This window comes from Rutilus rutilus (assembly GCF_951802725.1).
Source record: "Rutilus rutilus genome assembly, chromosome: 8".
Lineage (NCBI taxonomy): Eukaryota > Metazoa > Chordata > Actinopteri > Cypriniformes > Leuciscidae > Rutilus > Rutilus rutilus.
In genome coordinates, this window is record NC_140222.1 from 40,882,233 (window position 1) to 40,901,541 (window position 19,309).

Genomic DNA, 19,309 nt, shown 5'->3' on the forward strand with positions numbered 1-19,309 from the left:
CTATTGTGGTAGTTCTCATAGGAGACCAAACGTTCTTCAACGACGTCGTATCAACGTTAGTTGGCTTTACTGAATGAGTGATTAGCACAAACCTGCTGTGTTCTGATTGACAGACTAGGAAAATGTATTAACTACTTTGATTGCATTATTAAATTTATGAACGTCTAAGAATGGTCTGAACAGAGTTGTAGATCTTATTTGCAACACGTACACAACTTCCAAAAATCACAACCAAACAGTTTAAAAACCATGTTTAATCAAAATGGTTCTTTACATTATGAAAAATCTGAACTGGAAAAAGAAAAAAAACCATTAGTCACAAAAGCCAAATTTAATGGATATATAAATTTGACATCCTCACAGAGCTGTTGTCCGGCTTCAACATTCAAAAACTTTCATATAGATTTATATCTCTAAATACTACTAAATAGGTGTCAATTCCATGTATACGTTACAATATGCTTTGCACATTAAAAAGGTACTGCACATTAAACTTGCACCTAAAAATGCAACTAAAAAAAAGATGAAGAAATTAAATAAAAATTGAGGGGGAAAGAGTGGAAAAACACACTAACAAAAAGAAACGAAAACAAACCGTAGCATGTACAACATGTACCTAAACCAGCAGAGCATAATTACAACATTCACATTTCATTTTTACGCGGATGGTTGAGACGTCTCAGAACTCTCACAGTTCATGGGGAGCGAGGGGGTCGGGGTTCACTGTACAGTTACTGACGCTTTCTGGAATGTCCTAGAAATGCTCTGACAAAAGTGGATTTAAGCAATGAAAACAGTTCATTCAATTACAGATTTAATCATCAAACTTAATCTTCTTTCCTTGTGGCCTGTCCCCAAATCCACCTCGTCCACCTGAGGGGGAGAAGAAAAACAACAAAAGTTAATTTTCATCTTAAACTTATAAATTCAATAGCTGTGTTGCTAAACAAGGCTAAATGTTCAGAACAGCACACTGCCAAATGTGTAGTGATTTGCATGAATTAAATGGAATAAAGCTATAAATAAAGTCGGTTCAGCAATGCATTGTTATTTTTTTCTGTGCAATTTGCCATTTCTAGGGGTCGTACTTAAACTATCCTAGAATTTTAATCCGATCAACATCACATTTGGTGCATCTCGTCTAAAGGCCTTTGCGAAGATCTTGAGTTTTCATTGAAGCCTTACAAAGTTTGTTTTGCCATGAAACGGGAAGCTGTATTAACTCAAACATTCAAGGTCACTGCCACTCTGTGGCCTCGGGAAAACCTCTATGCTTTTAAACCAGTAAATATAGGAGGATTATGAGAGTGTGCCACAGTTTCTGCAACCAGTAGGCGGCGCCATGACTATCTGAATGTTGGCACGCATGGCCCCGTTTGGAGTGGAGCTCGTCCACTTTCAACCAGTTCCAGAGGTAGCTGAACAGAAGTCAACCAGATTGCTTTTGTAGTGCTAACGCTCATGTGGTCGAATGCATTTAAACAGCCACAAAAGAGTGACCTAATGAGTAGACATTATGGGAAGCGGCTAGCCAGACAGGATTTAAACTTTGGCTGGAGACCCAAGTTTGGTTTGAAGATGAAAAGCGTACCAAGCACAATGTACTCTCTCCATTCCTGATTTCTAACGCACTCACAGCGTTCGGCTGGTTTTGCGGCTGTTCACATGTTAATTGCGTGAGCTTACTTCATCCATTAGATCAAAAGATCTGAAAAATCCCATACATTTACCCACCCATTGAAATCAGGACAGAAGTGGTTGAAAGTGGACTAAAAGAGACGGATTAAAACACCAGGTGTAAACGGGAATGTGTCTCCCTCGTCTACTTGTGATCGGATCAACCAAAACGCATCTTAATACCAGCTTTAAACAGGGCCCAGATGTCTCCAGGCCAGGACTCCCATCAAACAAGTGAAGTTTGGGGCAGATTGGACCTGGTATGCTTGAGTTACAACAGCTTCCCGTTTCATGGCAAAACAAACTTTGTCAGGCTGCCATGAAACCTCAAGATCTCCGCAAATGCCTTTAGATGAGACGCACCAAATGTGATGTTGATCGGACTAAAACTCAGTTCAAGTATGACGCCTGGAAATGGTTAGAGACTTTTGTAGATGTGGCACAATCAAGTGTTTTGAATGGTTGACACCTACCTCCTCTCCCTCCTCTGAAGCCTCCGCCGCCGCCCCGTCCTCCTCGTCCGCCCCTGAATCCGCCTCCTCTACCGCCACCCCCTCGGCCTCCGAAACCCCCCCGTCCGCCTCCTCGTCCTCCAAACCCTCCTCTGCCGCCGAAGCCCCCGCCTCGGCCGCCCTCGCCCTTGGGCCTGGCGTAGTCCAGGGTCACTCTGCTGCCGTCGATCTCTCCGTCATCCATGGCTTCTTTGGCCGACTTGCAGTCTTCTTCACTGTCGAAGTCTACGAAACCGAATCTGGGGGAAGAAACCGTATTCAGTAAACATTCACGGGGGAAACCAGCAGCGGTTTCTGGATCGAAACGGCTTAAGATGTCTCACATCAGACATGGGTACTTTCCAACGAAACACCTGGAAACACCTGTTTGAGTGTGACTTTGAATCTACTTCTCGTGCGAATCCATACAACGCCACTGAACTGACAGAGAGGAGCTCATGAGAAGCAAAAACCACAGTTTGAGAGAGAGAGAATCAAACACATCCGTACCCTTTTGATGATCCGGTTTCTCTGTCCATGGCGACTCTGGCGCCAACGGCTCCTTCAAAAGAGTCTCGCAGAGTCTGATCCGTGGTGTCTTCTGACAAACCTTTGACAAACAGGGTTTTTGTAGGTCCTACAAAGTGTGGAAAAAGCAGTTAGCACTTTGATCCTCAAGCATTTGCAAACAATATTAAGCTGATGAAACTTTAAGCTGCAAATCTACAAACCAGAGTTTCCTCTTCCTCCACCGCCTCGCTCTCTCTCGCTCTGACTGTACTCTAATCTGATGCTTCTGCCCTCAATATCTGTGTTGTTGCAATTCTCCAGCGCATCCTTGGCATCCTCCACATTTTCAAACTCCAAAAATGCATATCTAGAAAGACAAAAACAAGACATTAGACCAGTCCAATAAGCTGGAGAAAAAACAAAACGACAAGATGCTTCTGTTCACACCAAGACAAATGTTCAGAGCCAAAAATTCAAACATTTCACTTTCTCAATAGACACATTAGCAGCCATTCATTAGTGACGCGAAAACTTGCACGCCATCACCACTCCTTTACAGATAGACATTTACCACGGTGAAGAAAACTGGCCAATCAATCCACCATATTTAGTGTAGGAGCAGCCGTTTGTAAATTGAACGCGTCTGGTTTTGGGTGTTATTTTACCTGTACAAAAATTGTGCGGCTTGATTTGCAAACTTGTTATAATATTAACTTTTTGTAGCGCAAATAGCTTTAGAATTGAACGCACAGTCATTCTGATTATGAAATGTAGTCGCACGCACAGGAAAATTATGTTAAAGGTGTCGCCTTCCAAAGCATACTCCATTTGATAGCGTGCGCGAAGACATGCGCGCTAGAAAGTTTCACCTTTGTCTGCGCTATTTTTCTCCAGAAGTTATGAGTGATAAAAATGTCTTTGTATTCTTTTCACCTCATGTTGCCTTTATCTCAACCTTGTCAATGTGAGCTGTTGATGCAGTCTCCAGTATTTTGTTGTTTGTAGTCCCTTTAGTTTCGGGCCAGTGTTGCCACCTTGTGGAGCTACTGATTAATGCGAATGTGCGCGTACAAAAACCAGGCATCGCGTATACGTGTACTAGTCCGGTGATGAAATTAGCATCATGCTCACTGGGTTTTACGCACACACAAGGGTCTGTGTACAGAGTACACTTTGGCCTTTAGGTCACATGTGCAGAGCTGCTGCTGTTAAAATAAAACTGCAAATTGGTGGCACTCAAAGTAACTAATTGACCAAATAAATTGCAAATAGAGGAAGAATCCATGTCTCAGAAATGGAAAAATTGCACAGTGTTTTTTGTACCAGAGTAACAGAGGCATTTCTGCTGATCTATTGTCAGTGAGATACTGCATTATTCAGCCAGTCTGACGTTTTATTACGCATTACTCAAGACAAATCATGCGAAAATCAGACCGAGTTTTCTTGCCGAACATTAGCGTTTGGTGTGAACATCTATTCCTCTTGATACTGTATCAATATACTCCTACACATCCTTAAAGACACTACTGAAGCGCTGGACGTACCCCTTCGGCCTGCCGTTGTTCTGAGGTATTCTGATGGACACGGCCTTCTCGAACACACTCTGGAGGGAATCTTCAGTTGCGCTGAACGCCAGATTGTTTACGACAAGGACTTTGTTTGAAGCACCACCGGTTGATTGAGCTAGAAAACAAGAGACACATTAGCATTGATAAAAGCAAAACTAACACCGGAACAAGGACACTTAGATGGCAATCGTCACTCACATCTCCCGCTCTGCCGGCTCTTTTCTCCAGTGAAGTCTACCGTGATCGATCGGCCCTGAACATCGGCACCCTGTGCCTCTTCCAGCATCTTCTCGGCGATCTCCTCGGTCTTGAACTCAACGTAGGCGATTCTGTCACCAAAGTGGAGGTCGTCAGTCAACCATTTGCTCGAAACAAAGTTTTATTTGTTACAACACGACCAGTCACAGCTTAATCTTACCCTCTGCTTGAACCGTTGCTGCCCATCGGTACTCTAATATCAACAGCCTGGTCAAAGAGTTCCTTGAGATCATCTTGCGTTACGGAGTACGGGAGGTTCTTCACGAACAAAGTGCGTGCATCTCTCTCTGAGGGAAGAAAAACGACAAAACGTTGGGATTCTGGAAACTCAAAGTTGTCGTATAGCATGGCGATGGATCCAGATCAGTACTTGACCATCATGGAATCTACATGAGAGTTCAGGTGTTTGATAAGCTGACATCATTTCTAGACTCGGTTGGATTGACGTTCAAAGCGTCAGCTGTAGGACATTACCTTTTTTGCTTTCCTGGGAGTCCTCCTTGCTTCGGGCCCTGTCGAGTTTCAGCGGCTGGCCCATCAGCTTCTTGCCATTGAGGGCCAAAGCCTTCTGCAAATCCTCTTCAGACGCAAAGTCAACGTAGCCAAATTTCCTGCAAAAGAAGTTAATTCAAGAGTCAAATCAACATTCACAATGCCTTCGCATGAATTTGACTGAAAGATGAGATTCAAAATCAAATCTCCTTACTTGGTCCCACCAAGTCGCACATCCTGAATTTCAAGGCCTTCCTTTGAGAAGAACTTGGAGATCGCAGATTTAATTTCGTCAAAGTCCTTATTGCAGTTCAAGTTGCCCAAATAGAGACTGAAACCTGAAAGTTTACACCAAAGTTAGTTCACCATACAGCCACAAGGAAACGCATGCTCTTTTTCCTTAAACCAGCATCAGAATTGATAAAAGGTGACATCACATACATCAGTATTAAGTCCCTTGTGATCATCATATGAAGTTAAATGTGCAAGAACTAAAGAATATAGAGTGCAAGTCTCACCCTCGCCATCAGTTTTCACTTTCTTGGCAGGCGGTGTTCCCTTCTCTTTTTTAGCCTCCGCTTTCCTCTTCCCTGGAGTGACCGGGGTTTCTGGAGAATAAAACATGGGGAGTTTTAGAAATTAAAGACTCCAAAGCACCATGAAAGTAATAAAAACTTCACGGTCATACCTTCTTCCTCCTCATCATCATCGTCGTCGTCTTCATCATCATCTTCGTCGTCGTCATCTTCAGATTCCTCCTTTGCTTTCACCATTCCTGCCTTTTTGGCTTTGGGCGCAGGAGTCGTGTCCATTTCCTCTTCTTCTGAATCTAAGAAAACAAATCAAAATCATTTTGAGAAAAGCATAAAAATACAAATTTCCACATTATCATCCAAATCATTCAGTATTAAGTCACTTCTGGCTCATATGTGCAACTCTTTAAAAAAAAAAAAAAATGGAAAAAGAGCCAGTCACACACCATCATCTTCATCGTCATCAGATTCCTCCTTGGCTGCGGGAGCTTTAGCTTTGGCTGCAGGTTTAGCGGCCTTTTTAGGAGGCGGGGTTTCTTCCTCTTCAGATTCATCTAAACGGGAACACAAGTTTAGACAGGAATTTACAACAAAGGCGTGTTCAGAGTGGAAATGACTTCACACTGCCTGCCATCATATTTAAATGTATAAGCAGAGCGTGTCGCACCATCGTCGTCTTCATCGTCAGACTCCTCAGCGGGAGCGGCTTTGGCCGCAGGAGCCGCTTTCTTGGCCGGCGTGGCTTTGGCGGGTGTAGCTTTCTTGGGTGGTGGGGGGGCCTCTTCTTCCGACTCTTCTGCACAAGACAGGAAATGGTGCGAATTGAGTTGTTAGAATGTCATTGTCTTGAAATTACACAACACTAGGGCTGTGAATCGGCACATTTTACGATACGTTTGATATTCAGATGCAGAATGTAAAATTTAAAGGGGGGGGGGGGCCTTACTAATGCTCTAATCTATTTATACACACATTTATACACTTTTTATATTAAATTGTCAAGCACCAACAAAGTAACTTTCAAATGTGCTATACAAGTGTATATATAAAAGTTGAAGATGTACATTACAAGTCAATTTTTCAAACCATCAATGTTTTAGTATATAGACAGTAATGATAGAATTGGCTTTTACTCCCAATTTGCTTTTTCAATACACATTTAAACAGTGGCTGTAATAAATGTTTAAATAAAATCAATGAAAGCAAGCGTTTCAGTAAAAATAGAATTACATTTTTATAGCCAACTAACAAATTTGTTCACTGAACGGCTCTGAGGCAAATATACCGTTACGTGACGTATAGTTTACGAGCTGTTTTATTGACGTCTTTAGTAAGTTGTTCTGTATATTTGAACATTCCCTCAGATGTCCGTTCATGTTTATTTGGTGCTATAACCAGCAGTAAAGAGCCACATGAACTGTGGCGCTACAAAGGCAAATTATGAATTTCTGAATAAAACTTACAATTTGAAACCAGAGACTTTCATAACATGAAGCTTACTGCGATCTATCGGATGGAAGGTGCGCCACAAATAACGGCTAGTGCACTCACACACACACCAAACACTGAACAAATAACGATTCTTGGGATTTAAGAATCGATATCTGCTCTCCAAAGTGAGAATAGATTAAACATACTGTTCTTCGCCAGTGTTTTCATACCATCATCATCCTCGTCCTCGTCACTAGACTCCTCAGCAGGCGCTGCTTTCTTAGCCGGGGTCGCTTTAGCAGGCGTGGCCTTCTTCGGGGGGGGAGGAGCTTCCTCTTCTAATGGGAAGAGCAGACAAACACCAATGAGACTTCAGGCTTCGGATTAAAAGAGCACTGCGTTGAGAAAAGCATCATGGAAGAATATGCCTACCAGATTCATCGTCGTCGTCTTCGTCATCATCATCCTCGCTCTCCTGTTTGGCAGCGGCTTTCCCGTTCTTCACTGCCTTCACCGGAGCTGCGGTCTTCTTTGCTGCAGCTTTGACTGGTGGAGCCTGTTGAAATTAAACGTGGTTATGAATCATGCTTAGGGCCGTATAATCTCCGCGATCACGGACGGAATCGGCAAATTAACTAAGTCAACTTTAATTTCATAACTCAGGGAGTAGGCCCTACTTGCTGTATGTTGCCTTGTTTTTGATGCGCTTTAGTGTACTGTATGGAAAAGATGATTCTTATAAGTACTTTATGTATAACTCTGAAAATTAGTTCTCTTTTTACTTGAAAGCGCTAATGGAGCACTTTTATTTAAACTCATAATTTATTTTACTGGACAGTATAAAGCACATTACCATTCATATTTTGATGTTACTGAAAAGTACTGAGTAAATGTGATGTTTGTTACCTCAAATTTAAGGTCATTCCCATTTAATTTGTGTACATTTTAATCATTAACATTAAAAGCACTCTTTTTACGACTAAGATAACAGTAAAAGGGTCAAAAGAATCCGAATTCCCAAAAAATAAAACAAAAAACGGAATTTGGGAAAAATTTAAACGGAATTCGGGGAAAATGTAAACGGAATTTGGGAAAAAATAAAACGGATTTTATAGGGCCCTACATGCTGCAAATAAAGTAGTTGTTGCAGAGTTAGTCAAGTCCTCACCTCTTCCTCATCGTCGCTGTCCTCCTCGCTGGATTCCTCTTCCACATCTTTGGGAGGTGGAGGTGCTTTTTTCTTCAGCGGCGCTTCTTTCTTCGCTGCCTGCAAACATGGACGAATCATAGGATTTACTGGAACCATTCGGCAAATTTGGGATGAAAGACCTCAAAAAGTATTCACAAAAACACAACAAAATAAGAGTTCAGCATAACTTTAAGAAATTATGACATTTAATCCTAGTGTAGATGTACGTTTTAATCATAAGTGTTAAACATTGCCAATTGTTTTATTATTTTTAAGCGGTTACATTACAAATCCAACTAATTAGACATGCTTTTTGACTATAACGTTTTATTAAAATCATTAAAAATGGAACAGCAATTAAACCAAAATCCCACAGATACTGTGGGAAAAGCACTCCATAGGACCGCTTTCATTACTTCAAATAATTAGAGATGCTTTTTGATTAAATCAAAGTACAGAAATTTAAAGCTGGGAAAAAGGGATTTTGAAGGGCCCAAAATGCGATTAAAGTCAAGCACACAACACATGTGCGAACCACACACATTGTGTTTCCTGCTGAATGAGGTTATTGTAAGAACATGAGTGTTTATTTGTAAAGCGCATCTCACACACAGGTAGTTTCAGTTTCAGTTTAATTTAGGCTCAGCTTTCAAAAAAAAAAAAATTAATATAATGAAAGCCATATATTTCATTCATTTTATACTGCATTCTCATTCCTAATCCTAAAGAGACAAATACTACTATATCATAAAAACATAAATCTTTATTAAATATGTAAATCTTTAAATGGCGCGTGAAATACCAAATATTTGGAGGTGAAACGATTGTTTTTACTGATGAAAATAAGATTTAAAATTGTAATATTTATGCACCAAATAGAGGAAGACAAGTCAAAAGCTCCTTTATACATATGCTTGCATGTACATGCACATTTATGTATGTAAATTCTGTATGTAATGCATACAAAAAAACGAACAAAATGGCCAAAACATGTTTGCATATTCTGTGGATCATTTAAATACCACGTGTTTCTCTCGCGAAGCGGATTTTTGTATTTCAAACGTTTGTGTGCGTAATTAAATTAAACTTAAATACGATACCTAAACTGAAAAGTAATGTTAAAAAGAAAAAAAAAGTTAAAGTTGGGTTTGAAAGGACAATTCAACAAGCAAAGACCTGCGCGTGAACAAACCCACGTGGGTTCGCGTTACACGTGGAAAACCCACATGCGCGCCACCAGAAGAGTAAATATATATTTTTTCCGTATAACACGCAAGATTAAGCAATACTCGCGTCGTGCTCGCATATTATACTCGTGTCCGTCGCGTAAATGTGCATTACCAACGCGATGCGGTTAAAGGCAGCGTGTTAAATGTCTGCTCGATCACTTCAAAGAGCCAAAATGGAGGCGTTTAGCATCAAGCTGCATCGCTGCACATGGCTAACACACGAGTCGAGCAAAACCACGACACGGTAACAGCGCTAATAACCTCGTTGACCGGCCTAGAGTGATTTATTTACTCTCTCAACACAAAAAAAAACGTGTAAAATTAAAACCGAACACGTATTGTTAATGAGTCTCAGCTGAGGCCTACCAAACGGAGAAGCGTGGTCAGCCCGGGACAACGGGGAAAACAAACAAAGACAGATTACATATAAATTACCTCGTTTTAGGCGTCACGGTTTATCATTAAAACACAATTTTCACTTTTGAGTTTACATATAGCAACGCTATGAATACCTACAATGGAAATACGTGTGTCGCACATGTGGGCCTTCCCGTTACAAGAAGCAATACAATAAAAAATACATATTTATATAAAAAACGCATTTTGAGCGTGGCGTATTGCATTGTTACAGCATGTTTGCAGATATCTTACCTTAGCGAGCTTGACCATGACTAAAGCTGTTTGTGCTGTACAGTAAAGCTGGTTTAGCTGTGAGAGTGGCGCAGGTTGGAAGAGTTCAGTCACACGTGGTTCTTCTCTCTACAGGACAGAGGAGCGCGAGCGGAGGCGCTTTTAGTACGTCCCGCGAAACCCCGCCCACTGACGTCAGCCGTAGTACTCGATTCCGCGAGTCGGTTCGTTTGAACAGTTCGTCTCGATTCAGTGATTCTTATTGTCAGCAGGTGGGCCACGACATCCTGGAGCGCAAGGCATAAGAGTGACTGAATAGATCAGTAAGGTTGACATTTTACATGGACTTGTGTAGCGAATTAAACGTGGACAAAACAGACATTTCACCATCCAGCCAATCAAATAAATTTGATAAAACTAAATAAAGCTTGTTTTAAATAAGAAAGGCTGTGTAAAAATAAAACAAAAATGAAATAACTAACTAAATACATTTCTTAAAACTTTTTTTTAATAAATGAAATTTAATTTAAATAATTAATATTTTACTTAAATACAATTTAATAAAACTAACTAAATAAAACGTAATTTAAATACAAAGAAAAGTGGTGTAAAATGTAAAAAATAAATAAATAAAAATGAACCAAGTAACTAAATAAATAAAAAATGATTAAAATAAATAAATGATGTCATTAGACACATCAGGGTCGAATGGGATTTTCTGTTGGACGTGTTGAATCGTTATGGACTCGGGGAGCATTATTATGAGAATCGCTGACGTCCTGACTAACAGTGTCAAAGCCATTTCATATTTCTAGAGCCAATGAATGTCTTATGATTGTCTAAACAGTTTGCAGGAAAGGCAGAAAGGCAGAAAGGCAGGCCAAAAAGGCAAGAATGCTGATATCAGCCGATAGCCGATAATATATTGCAGAGCTACCATCAATAATATTTTGCATTTGTTCATCTGTGCAAGATAATTTAACCCTTTAAACATGCGTGATGTTTCAGATAGTATGGCAAGTGTAAACACATGAATCGGATATGGGTCACAAACAATTGAAAGAACGTAAAAATCGGATAAAGGCCTAAAAACCAATCAGAATTGGGCATCAAGACCTGCAGTGTAAACGAGGCCTATGATAGAGAAAATAATCACTGTTACAATTTCTCTTGAAACAACATTTTTTATATTAGACTTATAGTAGGCCTATAATCTTAAATTGAGAAGAAGAGCATATATTTGTGTCTATAGGCATTTTCGGATGGGGGTCCGGGTCCCTCAAACTAGGATGATCCGTGGCATCTAAAGGATTGAAAAGCCGTGATATAGAGCGAGTCTGCAGTGTAAATACCATACAAGAATATCATTCAGCTTTTCCGTATTCTTTTGGAGATGTTTTTACATAATAATTTTTATTTTCAGTTGATTAATTGATGATGTTGATTTAACCAAGTTAATTAACAGCAAAATTCAGTTTTATACAGCCTTTGTGTCTCGGAGCAGTGCGTAACAGATATAAACTCACTATCACATTCACAAGTTATAAAGTCGCACCTGAAACAAGCTTCCGTATAGTGGTGATAACACGCATTTGAACAAACGTTTGGGTGCGTTTCCCAAAAGCATCGTTGGCCAGAATTATCTTTGTATTAATTAACAAAATAATTGTGTGTTCAAAATTATTCAACAAATATTTTTCGGAGTGTCTAGACTATTTTAAATGTCGTGCATGGCTTGGGCCGACCGGTTGGCCTTAGGGGGCATTAGGAGGGGCATTAGGAGCTCAACAGCGCCCCATATTTCCAATGTAAATCTGTGGCGAAACATGGAAATGCATCTTGTTTTAATATGATACGTCAACATAGTTCCGGTCCGGACAATTCCACATCGATCCGCATCAGCACAGTGTGTCAGTTCAGCAAATGCGTTAGATTGTGAACATTTGCTTTCAATGAAATGAATGTAGGCTACTATATTTTAGTTCGATAATGTTTTCATATTTTGTATTTGTATGTGATTGCATGGTACTAAATTGCATTTATGGGTCCATTTATTACCTATTATTGATCACTTTTTGAGCATAGACCTGAAAATGAAATTTCCAAATTAAACTGTTGTAAATCGTGAATGCTTTGGACTTTATTATTATGAAAAATGCATAAAAATACTATTTTTAAATTGTATATGAAATATACTTTCCAAAACATGTTTTACTCTAAAACTGTGAGAAAACCAAAGCCATAAATCTAAACAAGTTGTGTTCCAAATTTGAGGTTGATATTTAAAAAAAAAAGAGCTTTCAGTAACACTTTGTGTGTGCGCAGTACCAAACGCCTCCACTAGATGATGAAGTTTTATAGCGCCTTTTCCTAGATCAAGGTCACTTTACATTGTTCATTACAATACATTTGCACACCCACATACACATTGCAAACATAATAGCCACATTATCAAAAATACATGTTTTTTGCTGAATCTTGAAGGTAGACAAAGTAGATAGAATAGCCTGTAAAAAAAAAAAAAGAAAGAAAAATATTTACATTCCAGAAAGGGAAACGATTGCAAAAGAGCAACCAATAAAATATAAAAAGAAAAAATTATATTAAAAAAATAGCCTGTTTTTGTAAAGTAACGCAGTTCCCCATGCACTCATCATGGTTACTCTAAATGATCTGAGAATCGATGTGGCTTTGTATTCCTCTCCTGAATTTTTCCACAACTCGTAACATTCTAAATCAATATTCATACACAATAAATACTACATTAAAGTGTGTATTCTAAGATAGTATCTATGTATGAGCAGGGGTGTTCAATCCTGCTCCCGGAGTTTACTGTCTGTCCAGAGTTAAAGTGTGTATGTCAGGTTACTTTTTTTTTTTTTTTTTTTGATATATTAAATAAGGTTTAGATGTCTGAGTGAAAATGTAATTATCATTAAAATTATTACTGTAATTGCCCTACAGTAAGCTTTATAGCCATTTCTGTCAAGATCATATTTTTAAAACACAGCTGAGCTGTGACGTCAGAAGAGGGAGACGTGCCAAAAAAAAGTTCTATTCAAGTATGGAGAGTTTTGAGTCTGAGGAGATCCAAAATCCCCCTCAAACCTACGATGGCCCACAGCCATACAATTGTGAGCCTCCCAGGCGTGAGACAGATGAGGAGCCAAGCAGAAATTTAAATAATTCCTATCGAAGAAACATAAATATCTGGTGTGAAGAGAACCAGTGGAGAGTTGGTCAGGTGTCTTGGTAAGTATAGGCATAACTTAGAGGTGGAACGGTACATGTATTCGTATTGAACCGAAAGGGTACGGGCGTCACGGTTCGGTGCATGAATACACACGGAGAATAACTTTATAAAACACACCTGAACCGTGAACCAGCTAATCAAGGGCTGTGTCCCAAATCGCCCCCTATACTCTTAAAAATCAGGGCACAGTGATTTGTACTGGTGTCTGAATCCACAGTGGACGTTATCGAGTGTACCCATTCAATCCCATAATGCACCGCAACAACGAGTGTACAACTGATGTATGCTATGCCAGAGAATGTCTAATAAGGTGAGAAGTTTCACTCTCAGTACACTTCCGGCTTCTGAACTGGTTGCAGTTCCTCTCTGATTCCACATGAGGGCGCTCACAGGACGAGTGCAGAATGAATGGAGGTCTATGGCGCTATACCAATAAAAATCCACTTTTCTCAGGATATCATTTTTTGTCTAGTAATTTGAATGTTGTATTCGAAAGGAGATGCAAATAAATTACACACTGCTGGGTGTTAGATTTTTTTGAGTCACTTATTTGCTTTAAAAAGTATTTTTAAAGTGTCAATGACGTCATACACATGTACGACCAGAGATACTGCTTTACGGCAATCCTTCAGTCACTCTGGTGCTTTCTCGCTCTGCACTTTCTTTTCTCTCGAGGCATCGACAACACAGCTGACACAGGTAAACACACACAGCTGACACAGGTAAATACACGTGCTAGAAGAGTTTTTGTTTTGTTTGTTTCTGGTCCCGCTTCGGATGCCACGATGCCATCAAGCGGTATCTCTGGTCGTAATCAGTCCTTCACTGACCAATCAGCGTTCATTAGCAGAATGCTAGCGTGTTATGGGCAACAACAACTCAACCTGTAAGAAATCGAAAGGACATAAGTACTCGTTCATTCAACTTTCGACCTATAACCCATGTTGAACTTGCAAAATCTACAATCAGATCTGAGATTTCTCAACTGCAATCGGGTGAAAGAGACACATTTAGCCGTCTAGCCCCATTGACTCCCATTCATTTTGCACTCATGGCGATCGCCCCCAGTGGAACTCTGGTGGTACTACAACCAAAATTCGGTACAATAGGACTTAATAGGGAGTGGGCAGGCTCTCCGTAGACGGGCTCTGGCTATGCTCAACGGCTAGAGAATTCCCATAATGCACTGCGAGAGTCGTGCGTTGAATGAATTCCCGCGTGTGACCAGAAGATGGCGCCGCAGCTGAATCATCCATCCATCCATTACAAACCGCTGGTCCAATGTGGCTACAGCGTAATACCATACAGGTATAAATTCCTTTTTAATTGATTATTAGATTGTTTAATTACGGTTTATGTATGATAGTTTCCATGACAGAGTTCAAGATAAATCTTTACTGACGCTGTCAGTTTGCTACGTATGAAATGATTATTAAACAGCACAAACCATGCAAAAGCTGCAGCCCTTCTGGCTCACTAAGTGTCTCACTCGTTTTCATTCACTCCTTCAAGTGGATTATATTAGTGGACTAATGTAGAGAATAGTGAATGAGGGTGTAGGGGTCGATTTTGATTTTCGAACACAGCTCAGGGGTCTCATTTATAAAACTGTGAGTATCCTTACTAAAAGCGTACATACGTCCGAAAGTAAAAAATGGCGTAACGTAAAAAAAACATTCAGACTTATAAAACCGTGCGAACGCCAGAACCTGCGCAAAATTCCCTTTATAAATCCCAGTCAGTGAAATATTGTGCGCACATGCGTCTCCACCCAAATAACCATATATGGAGCTTACAACGCCTAGTTTAACTATGCATATCCTCATCTGCATATCATGTGCATATGCATAATCATCCAGGTGATACCATGTTTAACGGTAGGCTATGACATTAGGAAAATATGAGATATGGATGTGCTGTCACATTACATTGCTAAAAAATAATTAAACTGTTATTGTGAACATGCACTGTATTTATGATTAGGACTCATAATGAAGATTTACGGTTTTCCTTCATCTGCCGTTAGATAAATATGCGTCAGTTTCACTGAACGACCCAACGCGCTCGCTTGCGCGGACATTTAAGAAGGGATGGATGTTTGCTTCATGTGATAAGCTTGGTGAGTGAAATTATATTAGTATTATCTTTCTGTACATGTATAACTTTCTTAAAAAATGTTCTGTCTAAAAGTGACCAAAAAGGCATTTAACTCCAGCTCGCCAAACCGCTCCGTCTCCAAAATGTTCGTACGCATGGGTCAGAGTTTGCGTGCAGGTGCGCATATTTTATCCAACTTTTGCGTGGGAAGTGGCGTACGCAGCGTAAAACCGGACGCAACGGTTATAAATGAGACCCCTGGTCTTTCTAGGCATACAGAAGCTCAAGGCTGGCCAGTGTTCCTCCAGGAGCAGGTTTGGACATGAGTTCAGATCATGCTGCTATTCAGTTTTTAATCACTTAGACTTTACTAGTGGACAAAAATCCCAGTAACCACCCTAGTAACCACATAGAAACACGCAAAAAAAAAAAGAAAAAAAAAGAAAGGTTTTGTGGCAATGAGGAGATTATCAATCAATGACCACAAGATGGCATCATTGCGTTTTAAACCGCAGTTGAATCATGTTTCCCAGGACTTCAGTAAAGGTGCAGATCTGATCAGCCTGGATGAAACATGCCATTCTTCATATACTCATTCTGTATGTTTGTACACTTGGGTTGTTTATGGTACCCAATATCTGGGTTAAACATATTGGGTCACTCTGTTGGGTTATGAAATCCAATGGTTTCCACAAAAATATGATAACAATCATAAATGTTTCTTGAGCATCATCATATTAGAACGATTTCTGAAGGGTCATGTGACACTGAAGACTGGAGTAATGATGCTGAAAATTCAGCTTTGAATAAATTACATTTTATAGTTGGCTATATTGAGAAAACAGCCATTTTAAATTGTGAGAGAGAGGGGGAAGAGTAAGGATGTCCACGTAGAGCTCTAAAAGTCGAAACTAAAATTTTACAATCAATTCTGACTAGAAGCCAATGGAGTGTGGATAAAACCGGTGTAATACCGTGTCCTTCTGCTGGTTCCTGTTAAAAGCCTGGCTTTTATTTTGCACCGTTTTTGCATACGACTCAGAGAAGATCTGTTAAAACAAGTAAAAAGCGAATTACAATCTAAACGAGAAGAAATAAAGGCATGAATAATCATCTCCATGTCAGCTTTGGACAACAGTGTTCTCATTTTAGAAATATTTCTCAAATGATAAAAACAGTTTCTGACCAACTGTTTGATTTGAGGTAGTTTTTGATCTGGAGCGATGATAAAGGTTTCAGTCTTTTTTTGTATTCAGTTAGTTATTGTTTAACCAGTTCTTAATGCAAGACAGGCATTCCAATAATTCCTTTAACTTAATTAACTGTGACTCTTTGAATGAACAGTACAACTGAATGACGTCAGCATAATAAGAAGCACTTATAAAATGACAAATTATTTCACCAAGAGGGCTAATATACAATGAAAACAAAATAGGACCTAAAACCGAGCCCTGAGGAACTCCACATGACAGAGGGGACATTTCAGACACAATATTTCACAATATTACTGTTTTTACTGTATTTTTGATGGAGTAAATGAAAGTCTCTTCTGCTCATCAAGGCCGAAAAAAAAAAAAATATATATATTTTATTTATTTTTATTTATTTTTTGCTAATAGGGTTTCTTATTTAAAATGGCTTGGGTTTAAACATTATAATTACAAATATATATTTTTTATATATAGTTCTCTTTGCTTGAATCTTGCTCTCCCAGGTTCTTTGGTAAGTTCATTGATCAGACGTTGCTTTTCTCTTAATTTTTTTTAAACTGGATTATCTGTCACAGCGTCCCTTGCTTTCCTTTGCAATAAATAAGCCCAAATGACCCAGCGTGAGTCATAGGAAACCGGCTTTCAAGGACAAAACACAGTTTTTTTTGTTTTTTTCTTGTGTAATTCTCCTTTAAAAGCACTCTACATATATATATACTGCATTAATTCAGTGTAATAAATATGGTATTTTACCCACTTAGTGGGTCAAACTTAATTGTAGCAAGCAATGCTCTTAAACTCCCTTTTGACATTTTGGATTTAGATAAAATTCTGCAAAATGCTTCCCTTATGTTTCAGAGATTTATCTGAATGGCTCAGTCCTGCCCTCTGTTGCTCCTCTTTATTCATTCTAGCAGTTTTATTAATCAAATCTTCAATTTAGAGGGCGTAGTCTTTTATGGCCCTGTCCCAAATGCCACACATCATAGGCTATGCACTTCATGGACTTACACTGGACTTACAATGATCGTGAAGTCCACGGCTGTGTCCGAAATCCCACCCTATACCCTTACATATATGGCACTATTTGAGGGAACAGCCATTACTAGTGTCTGAAACCATAGTGGACATTATCAAGTGCACTCATTAAATCCCATAATGCACCACAATAACGAGTGTTCGGGGGAAATTCTGCGCCCTTGAACAGCCCTTCGGGAAGGGGACGCCATTTGTAGGGGTTTTCCAAACGAAAGTGAACACCTGGATCCCTTCACGAAGGGCCCTTCCACAAGGCCATTAGTGAAGGCCCTGAAGGGTACATGCGATGGTCACTTCAAGGAAGCAATTTGATCATTTATGGTCACGTGACCCAGCGAATATAGCCTACTCTTGATTCATTAAAGCTAGATAGATGGCGGGAGAGTTCGAGCTAATTTACAAACAGAGCAATTCAAGTTGTTTTGTTTTGTTCCTGATATTTCACACATTTTTGTCCAAAGGGAGCAGGGTCCAAAGATGAGACGGCAAGTTTTAAAGTTGAGAGCAGAGAAATACACTCACACACACACACATAACACATATTTTAAACACTTTATATATATATAAAATGTATATTTATTTGCAACAGTTATATTAACAGCAAAAATAAGACATTTCTGTCGTAAGAACAGCTGATGGACACCGTGTTGTGTTGATGTTGTTGTGATGGTGAAGATAATGAGGAAATGACGTTGTCTTTCGTTGCTCCCTTCATCAAGTGCGTTACAAACGGCTGCATAATGGCACACACACACACACACACACACACACACACACACACACACACACAAGTGCCCTGCTCACTCCAAAGTCCCCACTTCAAGGGCTCTGCCCTAGGAAGGGTGTAGGGCATAGGGATGCTCACTTGCGTAAGGAATTTTGCGCTCAACGGCTAGAGAATACCCACAATGCACTGTGAGAGTCGCGCTCGCGCACTGAATGAATTCCCGCGTCTGACCATAAGATGGCGCCGCAGCTGAATCATCCATCCATTTATAGGTATAAATTCCTTATTCGTGCAAAATTTTACATTCACAAATTTAAATATATGAAAGTGAAACCAAGGTTCTATGTATTTCATAACGAGTTTCTTTCTTTCACCAAAGCCCTTAACATAATGAAAAGTAAACAAGCAATGAAACTTCTTAATTTACTTGAAAAATATAATATGCGATCAAAGCCCTAGCTATAATTTTATTTTAATATATACTTATTAATTTTTTGTTGTTGTTGTTGTTGTTGTTGTTGTTGTTGCACCTGCTCCTGTGGAATGTTGAAAAGAATGTAAGCCATATTGTTTGTACATGAGTTTGTTGAATAATAATTTTTTTTTTTTTAAAGGTATAAATTCCTTTTTAAATGATTATTAAACTATTTGATTAAGGTTTATAGATCGTTTTCATGACAGAGTTCAGGGTAAATATTTTCAACTTACTATTGGAGTTACTATTACTATTATAAAACGGACAGGTGTATGTTTGTTGAGTAATTTACAACGGCTTCGAACGCGGCTCAACCAATCAGAATCAAGGACTGGGACTATCCGTTTTATAATGCTTAATTAAACATCAGTGGAAAAGCTGCAGCCCTTCTGGCTCACTAAGTGTCCGAATTCACTCACTCCTTCAAGTGGACTATATTAGTGGAGTAATGTAGAGAATAGTGAATGAGGGTGTAGGGGGCGATTTCGACACAGCCCATA

General features: G+C 39.5%; 1 protein-coding gene across 2 annotated transcripts; it reads right to left on the bottom strand.

The window, feature by feature from the left end:
* Nucleotides 1–236: 236 nt before the first annotated feature.
* ncl (nucleolin) lies at nt 237–10,175 on the bottom strand. Of its 2 annotated transcripts, none has more exons than XM_084416894.1 (17): nt 10,030–10,175; nt 8,129–8,227; nt 7,393–7,516; nt 7,191–7,298; nt 6,197–6,325; nt 5,976–6,083; nt 5,685–5,825; nt 5,515–5,604; nt 5,211–5,334; nt 4,979–5,115; nt 4,665–4,791; nt 4,445–4,575; nt 4,223–4,361; nt 2,900–3,045; nt 2,679–2,805; nt 2,151–2,428; nt 237–873 (listed from the first exon to the last, which is right to left on the bottom strand). In XM_084416894.1, the coding sequence occupies exons 1-17, from the start codon at nt 10,045–10,047 to the stop codon at nt 815–817; spliced, it is 2,085 nt and encodes a 694-aa protein (XP_084273020.1). In that variant the 5' UTR covers nt 10,048–10,175; the 3' UTR covers nt 237–814. The 2 variants fall into 2 exon arrangements, with proteins under 2 accessions (XP_084273020.1, XP_084273019.1); XM_084416893.1 differs by having other exon boundaries at nt 7,167–7,298.
* Between the last annotated feature and the right edge of the window lie 9,134 nt (nt 10,176–19,309).

Coding starts and splice junctions, on each gene's coding strand:
- ncl (XM_084416893.1), bottom strand. Junction 7,517..8,128: donor ACAGCGACGATGAGGAAGAG/GTGAGGACTTGA, acceptor TAATTTCAACAG/GCTCCACCAGTCAAAGCTGC. Junction 874..2,150: donor CTTCAGAGGAGGGAGAGGAG/GTAGGTGTCAAC, acceptor TCTCCCCCTCAG/GTGGACGAGGTGGATTTGGG.